Here is an 8786-nt window from a genome sequence, read left to right as displayed (position 1 = left end):
TTGGCCTTTGTACATGCTCAAGTGCCAAAAGAGCACTCTTTTCTCTGGATGTGAGCAGCCACTGTGCTTTCCTGCCCCAGCTCTGACATCTTTGTATATGATGGAGCTAGTGCCCAGTAGCTGACTTCTGTAGCCAATTGGTGTACCTCTGGGCTTTCAGCACCTTTCCCTCACACTGAAAATGTTCACACTTGCGAACCTAGGACTGTTTCCTCATGGGATCCGTTCATGAACGATACAGATCAGACATGGACAGTTTAATTTGAGAGTATGTTCTTAACACTTTCCTTCCTTTTGAAACAGAAGCTCACTCTCGAGTCTTGTCTCATTGAGAACTCACCATATAGACCCGACTGGCCTCAAGCTCACAGAAGTCTGCCCTGTCTACCCCGTGAATGCTGGCTTTAAAATGCACCTCCTTACAGAGTTTATATTCATGAGAGCAAGGAAATGGAGCCAGCCTAAGTACTCATTAAAAGATAAATTGATAATAAAAATGTGTGACATAAAATGGATGGAATATTTTTCAGCTGTAAGTGAATGTGAAAACATGGATTTATTTGTTTTGGAGAGTTGCATACATACCATAGAGTGTTCGTGGGCATCAGCAAACAGCCTGCAGGAGTCAGTCATCTCCTTCTAACTTGCGGGTTCATTAAAGGTGGGTTTACAAGTTTGGCTCCTTTACCTGCTGAGCCATCTAGCCAACCCTCATCCCCTCCACCCCGGTTCACATCTGAAGTGAATTTCTTTCCCTTGGTGTTTCAGACTTTCAGCCTCTTTCAGGAAGAGCCATTTTTAACAAGTTTCTGTCTGATGCTGGAGAAATGATGGAGGCCAGCTAGGAAATACAGTTGAATAAAGAGGGAAAGAGCCTTCTCCCATCTTGTCAGTAGTCATGCCCACGGCAGTCATGCCCACGGCCACCTGGTTATTAGCAGAAGTAACTGTCTGAGGTTCAGCCAGGTTCTTATTGATATGGATGTAGTGATGATAAAGAGACCCAGAAATATAAGGACCCAGTTAATTCTGACATGTGCATACTTACCAAAAAGACCGAACAATAGGTCTGGAAATCTTGTATAAGTTGCCGACAACTAGGAGCTTCCATTCCCTGAGAGGATTGGTTCTGTGAGCCTGGAAGAACAGTGCTGAGCAGCTACATTACGTTCCCACAGGAAGCTCACACCAGCCTCGGGGCCCCCAGAAGCATAAGAAGACTCCCTGAGCATCACATATAATCAGTTTATTGCCAGGTAAGAAATTCATATTAATATAGTGAATACATATGTTTACAAATAAACATTCTTAGAAAACAAACAAATGTTTTTTTCTTCATTGTAGGAAGTGTTATTGTATCATAAACTCTGCAGTGTGACAAGTGTTAACACAGGTTTACTTGCAGAACATACGGTTACTAAAATATTTGCACATAAAATATGCTCCATTTATACACACACACAAAAAAAAAAATCTGGGGGAGGTTAGATGGGAATTCCAGGCAGAGCCCAAGGCGGATGGAGGTTAAGACTCCAGGAAGGTGAGGGAAGCCAGGATCTGGTCCCATAGAGTTAGAAATTGGGGATCACATGGAAGGAGAAGAAAACAGTTTTATAATCTTACTCTTTCTCTTCAATTATTGTATAGGTCATGTTCTCTTTCAATATTGTAAGGTTTATCTGCCTTCCCAAGAGGAAGGCAAAGAATAAACAGATATTCTCTACTGATTGTCACTCCACAGTTCATCTCCCAAAGTCAAACAGGAAGCAACGAGCAAGCACTGTGCGAGCTGTCTATGACCGAATTACTTGGGAAGTATATGCTACCTGCTAGTGGCCAGACTCTGTCTTGGAAGTCAAAATTACAATTGCAGACCAAGGAGCCACGTCTACTTGGATGAAGTCATCTTCAAAAAGAAGGATGAGTAAGAAATAGACTAAAGATCAAGAAAGACTTTTAAGTTAGAGTTAGATGAAGGGGAAGTGAAGGGAGTGGAGAGGGGAAATTGAGCTGGAAGGAAGGAAAAGATTGCAGAACTTGACCTGAAAAGAACGTTTCAGGTAAGTACTTCTTGAAGTAGGACTGTATGTCACTAGTGCATGCAAATTGTATGTCATGGAGGTAGCATATGGATAGAGGGCACGATCTAACACCAACTTAAAAAAGGGAGGTTTTCTTTTTTTTTCATCTGCTTTCCCCTTCACTGGATTATTCCAAGGACAAACTCTCTATTGTGTACCAGTATCTTTAACTAGACTAAGGTCTTTTTGAGAAACAAGAGAGCAGGCCAGATGTCCACTAGAGTTTTGTCTTTGAGGCCAATATGTTTCCCATAATGTTTATTGTCTGTTCATGGCAATGGATGCTAGTGTTCTATATGTGATAAATACAAAATGCTTCCCTTTTAAAATAACATGGCTTAAAAGCAAATGCATTCAGATACCAAATACTGTGATGATAATCCCCGGATGCTGATGTGTGGCGAGGACATAATTAACTCATGTCAAAGAGAGATGTGCAAGCCAGTAGCTCATACTGCTCTATCGAGAGTGCAGGGCTCTCAACATTTACTCCGACCTCTGTGTTAGCCTCTGCACCTCTTCTTTTTTAGAATCTTATAAAGTTTGGACTTTGCAGAATTTCTTTTGTAAATAAGAACAGAGTACTGTTTTTAAAAAACTGAAAAGGCTTTACTTAAGTCAGATTCCCCATGCTTCAGATGGGACACAGCCCTGGAAAGATCAAAGATATTGCCAAATTCTTCCTACTTGCTTGGAACATGGAAACTATCTGGTATGCTGATGCTGTGATGCCGAGAGCCCAGGCAGCAGAACATCACCACATGGGATGCTCCAATTCTATTTCACTAGATTTTTACACCAAAGAAGCTGTGAGGTTTTAGAAGATTCCTGTAAATTAGCTCAGAGTTCCAGGGGATAGTTGCAGACTCTTCTTTCTAAACAAAACTCTCTTGCCTCTCCATGCACCTGTCTGCCCTTCCACTAAACAAAAGACTTTCAGGGGGACCTTCCTTGTTGGGATCCAATGGCTGTGGCTGATGGAACCAATCTTTAACGCAACTTTGGGAGAGTCCAGGTAAGAAAGGATGGCATGAGGGTGCCCCTGGAGGTAATCTGGTGGGAGGGTGGGAACTGGGGTATTCTTAGGTACCTCTGACATTGTAGCAGCTCCTTCAAAGGGTGTTAATTGTCTGGGCTCACCTACAAAGGAAAGACAACATCACTACTGCAGGAAAACAGGAGGCAGGAAGGTTAAAGGAACAGAGGATGCACTTGGGAAACGAGACCATCACTTGAACAACAGCGACACACTGAAGGCACCACCCACACTTATGACATTTTTCACTCCAAAGCAGTTGAAGTTTGGCAGCAGTGGCAGCGGCACGCTGAAAGGGAAAGAGTGGTGGGGACAGACTGTTCATAGAGGATGGTTTTTGTCTTTGTTCCAGTTCTTGGAGATGACCCGGGAAGTGAAGGCTCCTCTGTGCCTCTCACCTGCTGTTAACTCTCCAACTGCAGGTTCTCTAAGTCCCGGGCAAAACTAATATTTTGTGTGTTCATTTAATGTGTCACTTTAGAAGTTCTTCTTTATTATTCTCTGGACCCCTTGGCCATCATAAAAACCTATCACTGCCAACATCATGGTCTTCCAGGGAGTTCTTTAGAATGTTCTCCCCTTTCCATCATTGACCAAGGGCTTAGAGAAGACTTACTTTGTGAGCTTTTTGCTTTCAGCTTCAATGGTATGCAATGTTCCATCAGTGTGACACTCAGGGTCCATTACTACCTCACACTTTTCACTATTCTGTGTTTGCATCACTTCTTGGGACAAGGAAATGCTTGTGACATGAGCAAATTCCTTCCCAAGCACTCTGGCACACTCCTCTTCGTGTGCCCATCCTTTTTCTTCTACCAGGAAAGACAGAACAGGGGGACCCAATGCGCTCCATGGGCAGTTTGTCTAAATTGTGCTACTTATATATCTGTTAAAATGGATTTCAGTTTTCTCTTGGGGGAAAAGGAAATGAGCCCCCACAATTTGGGCCTGAAGCTGAAAGTTTCCCCTCTATATTGCTGAATGTCCATGCTTCGGTCTCGCTCAGCTGCCTGCGGGAGCATAGTAGGCATGACCCAGGAAAAGCATGACTCCTTATGAGTAGGTCTGTGGTTGGTTCCTGTAGAACACCCGGAGTGTGTGTCTGCTGAGGGGTTGGGAGTGGGGTGTACAGGACCAGGAAGGTGTAAGTGGGATGATATTTTTTGCCTCTTTCAGTTGAGTGTGGTCTCCAGGGTGCTCCCTGAAGTAAAAGCTCAGACAGTCACTTCTGTTTTGCTGTTAGTGATGAAATATGGCTGTGTGGGTGGGAAGTGCTGGGTGCGAGTCCCCAAGGGGTCACAAGAGCCTGACTCAGCTATGCCAAGCTTGCCCTTGTTGCCATAAGCCTGCCGCCGGAGAGACTGGTCACTGGGGTCCCAGGTCTTAAAGTTGGCAGTAGAGTTGTAGGCCAGGGGATGTGGGGGCATCTTGTTGGTGCGAGACTTCTGTCCATTCTGCTGTGCAGGCCCGTGCTCTGGGCTGAAGGCGCGAGGCTCATCTTCCACTCTTACAGGGTGCAAAGGGAGATTTCCCTTGACAGCCAGCTCTGCCAGGTGCCTTCTTTTGGCGTAGAAGTCATCATTGACCTTGTCAGCTGCTCAGTGGGATGTGTTGATGGAGAAGAGAGCAGAAACAGGGGAGAGAGAAGAGAGAGTTAGGGAGTTAGGCAAGCCAACTTGAGAATACTGCAAAAAAAAAAAATAGTTGACAATCCAGACACGACACAATCCACCTGGAACAAGACAGAGGCAAACGTGGCACCATGGCCTCCTCACAGTTCAGAGCAGAACTAGAACAAGAGATTTAAAGGTAACCCCAATTAAACATGCCTAGACCACCCCAGCTAAACACTTCTCCCACCAAAGCTCCACACCATTTGCCGCTAACCTTGGATTTTCTAACATTCAAATGTTGTTTCTTCATTACTAAAATAATAATCCTCTCTAGAAAAAGCACTCTACCACTCAAGACCAGAAGTATCAGCTGATGGATGGATCCTCATTTAACCTCTCCCAGCTTTTGTGTTTATGTGTTAGAGGAAACACATGAAGGCAGACATCTGCTTCAGATGTCTTTCTCAATTACTCTGTCTTTTTTTTTGAGGCAGGATCTCTCACTTTCACCAGAACTCATAGATTCTGCCAGCCTGCCAGCCTGCCAGCCATGGAACCTCAGAGATTCTCCTATCTCTGTTTCCCCAGCACTGAAGTGGGGGGTTATGGGGCTATGTTTCTAGGGCGCACACTCAGGTTCCTATGCTTGTCTGTAGAACACTTCACCAACTGAGTCATTTCCCTTCCCCTCTCCTGGATTTTTACTAGTTTAAATGATTGCTTCTATTTCCATTTTAGGCTTTAGGTAGTATCATGCTCAAATTCTAGTTCTGCCACCGGCTACCTGTGTAACTTTGGCTGCCTTGCTTAAGTTCCTCCACCACCCACTTCACTTCTGCGTAAGGAAAGTACTCAAAACAAAAACCAAATCTATTTCATGCTGTTGTGCGGAAAGCTAAGTGAGCTGATGTGTAGTGAATACCCGGTGCTCCTATCTGAGCCACCACTATTAATCGAAACAGCTTTAGCTCCTCCTGCAATGGAATATGAAGCTTCTCCTGACTTGCCATAAGTAACTAACAACAACAGCTTAACAACTACAAAATATTTTATCAACCTGCAAAATTTACTGACCCCTTATTTAGGAAAAGTTAGGCGATGCTAATGTTCTGCTTTTATAAATAGAGATGAAATGACAATGTTTTTACTCAAGTCTTTTGAATTAAGATTAATTCTAAAACACATTTTCTTAATCTGCAACAGAATTAGCAAACTGTGGCCTCCTGTTGTTATAAACAATGCTTTGTTGAAAACAAAGCTATGCCATCCTTTTACCTATTGCCCATGACTGCAATATAATGAGTTACTGTTGCCCACCACTGCAGTGTAATGAGTTACTGTTGCCCACCACTGCAGTGTAATGAGTTACTGTTGCCCATGACTGCAGTGTAATGAGTTACTGTTGCAGACAAACCCTAGCTGAAGAACTAAAGTATCTACTGCTCAACCCTTTGAGAAGCTCTTGCGTGGTCCCTGATCTGGACAACCCAGGGTAGAATGATTTTTACGAAGAGCATAGCATTGTGAAAGCTCTTGATTTTGCTGGGCACCAAGATCTGAAGCAGTTTCCACTGTTTGACCACACCCTCTCTTTCATTAAATGATCCCTTCCTTTCTCCCTTTCTTCATTTTCTCTTTTTCATTTATTTTTTGAGAATGTCTTAAATGAGTACTGTATTTACATGTCCACTCTCCCCTCTCTCTCTCCAACTCCCCCATATCCCCTTCTACCCCCACAAATCGCTCCTTCAGTTATTATTGGTATACACACACACAAACCCAATCTGACAAGTTCTCTTAGTGTTGCACTGGGACTGACCACTTTGAACTGAATGGATAACCTTCGGGCTGGGGGGGGTGGGGGGGAGCTGTCCTGAGAAAAACAATTCTCCCTTTCCCAGGAGCCATTAATTATCTATCTTCACCTCGAGGTGGGCCTTATTTATTTTTCTTTCTTCAGGTCTTTATTTATCTGATAATTTGATGATTTCCATCTTTTCATTTCCTCTTATTTTATCTTGTCATTTTTATTCCTAAGATTGTTTATTATTTTAGATTTATTTTTTAACAATATAGTTTTGAAATGACATCTCACTAGTAGTCAGAAGTACTTGTTCCTTTACCATACTGCTAACTGTATTACAGGTGTGTGAGATCACAAAAATTCAGTAACTACAGTTCTGGTTCTTTTATCATGTGATTTTTTTTCCTCTACAGATGTAGGAAGGATGGGGATTATGACTTCTATACAAGGCTTCTGCTGTGCAAATTAGGGAACCATCAAATGCAAGCACATGAAAGGACCCAACTAAGGTTACCCACAGCTAGTAGCAAAATCCTAGTAATAAAAACAGCTACTTTGGATTGAGGAGCCAAGTAGTCAGATACCCAAACCATCTCTAAACATGTTTAATCGGAATCTCTGAAAGGCAAGCCTAGACACCATTTGTCTTTAAGTCCGGGCAATCAATCTTAATCCTCAGCAGGGTTTGAGAACCGCAGGAGCATCCGTGCCCTCTATCACAGTGACACACATAGTGTTTATTGAAAATTGAAGGGCAATGGCTTCCCAACTCACAGTAGCATCCTTAAGTACCTCCCACCTGAGAGGTTTCTCCCTCCTGGGAGCTCTCAGTGGCAGGACCCCTTCTCAGAGGCTCTTGTCACTGTCCCCATGCTTCAGATGTCCAGCGCAGAGGACATCTGGTTAAGAGGATGATGGAGAAATACCTTTTCCACTTATCTCCCAGACATCTCTTACTGAAAAATCTCACTTACCCTCATGATGTACCTGGTCATGACCTAGCAGGATCATTTCATACTCCAACTTCTCAGACCTTAGACTAAGCCCAAGGTCAGCTCAGAACACGGTTCAAAGGCTCCCATTTTGACAAGCAGAGAAAACTAATTATGAAGAGGCAGTGCCTTTTCAGAAACTTCTAACAAGAAGCAAGCATGGAAGCATTTAACTCTTGGGTTGTCAGGGAATATGGGTGGGTTCTCAGTTTCCTTCATTCCCAACACGAATTGATCTCTTGTACCTGGTATTGGAAGCACCTTGGGAAATGAAGCTCAAAAAGTGTATGGACTCTGAAATCAGATAGAAATGCCACTTCATACCACATACCTGTTTCCTTAGGAAGAAATGAAGATAATATTAAAAAGAGTCAGATTTATTATGAAGAATAAAGCACATGAGATACAGATGCTACAGAACGATAATCCCTATAGCACTGATCAATACATATCTATGACCTACTTTTTGCCTTACTGAAGTAGCATAGAATTGCCATCGATATACATTTATTGAGTACTTGTATACTAGCAGCATAGTGGTCATGAAGTAGGCATCCATTAAAGTAGGCATGTGTCCTTTGCTTTGCTCTTCCCGCCATGTTGGTTAAGTGCCCAGCTACTCCAAGAGAGAATATATAGGAAATTAATAGTGTCAGGGCAGGTTTCCATGGAAAAAATATTCTTTATGCTGGCATACAAAGGTGATGAGTGGCCAGATGAGGGAATCGTCACGTGGTCCTCGGAAGCTCCTGCCATCAGGAGGCAAAGTCGACTTCTGTGCACCTTAAATTGGGTCTGCTTTGTTGCTTGCTTTGACTAGATAGTGGCAACTGCTCCCAGAAGCCCATTCCACGGGAAGCCCAGCTTCTTGTCCTCAGAGGATAAGAAACCCGCAGGCCTTCTATTCACACTCCACACAGCCCACAGCCATCCCGTGACCAGATAGCTAGTAAGACAATCATCCTGGGCAAAACATCGATAGTCAGCCTGGGTAAGTGCTACCTAGAGCATACCATAAAACCTGAAGGAGGTTCAAAAGCAGGACCCCAATAAATGGTGGCAATGCTGAGCCACCAAGTGTTCGAACCATCTGTAGTGTGGCACTTGATAATTGATATACAGAAGTATTTCATAAAACCCTGTGGTGGGAAGGAGTATGGTTGTTTTGGGGAATTGAAACATCCAGGTGGTACAGAGAGGAAAGCAAAATTACACCACTGTCATCCAGTGCCCCATAGGCAAAATTGTCTCATCCGTGCG

At 43.4% G+C, this 8786-nt stretch overlaps 1 protein-coding gene across 2 annotated transcripts in view; it reads right to left on the bottom strand.

The window, feature by feature from the left end:
* Nucleotides 1–1230: 1230 nt before the first annotated feature.
* Shisa9 (shisa family member 9) overlaps nt 1231–8786 on the bottom strand; it is a 287312-nt gene continuing 279756 nt past the window's right edge. For both annotated transcript variants that reach the window (NM_028277.2, NM_001174086.1), the window contains one exon: nt 1231–4711. In NM_028277.2, coding sequence (NP_082553.2) covers nt 4332–4711 — 380 coding nt within the window. In that variant the 3' untranslated portion in view covers nt 1231–4331. The remainder of the gene's footprint in view (nt 4712–8786) is intronic.

The sequence above is a fragment of the Mus musculus genome, chromosome 16 (genome assembly GCF_000001635.26).
Source record: "Mus musculus strain C57BL/6J chromosome 16, GRCm38.p6 C57BL/6J".
In the NCBI taxonomy this organism is placed as follows: Eukaryota; Metazoa; Chordata; class Mammalia; order Rodentia; family Muridae; genus Mus; species Mus musculus.
The sequence above is the reverse complement of the archived record's forward strand: the minus strand, read 5'-3'. Positions and strand labels throughout refer to the sequence as shown.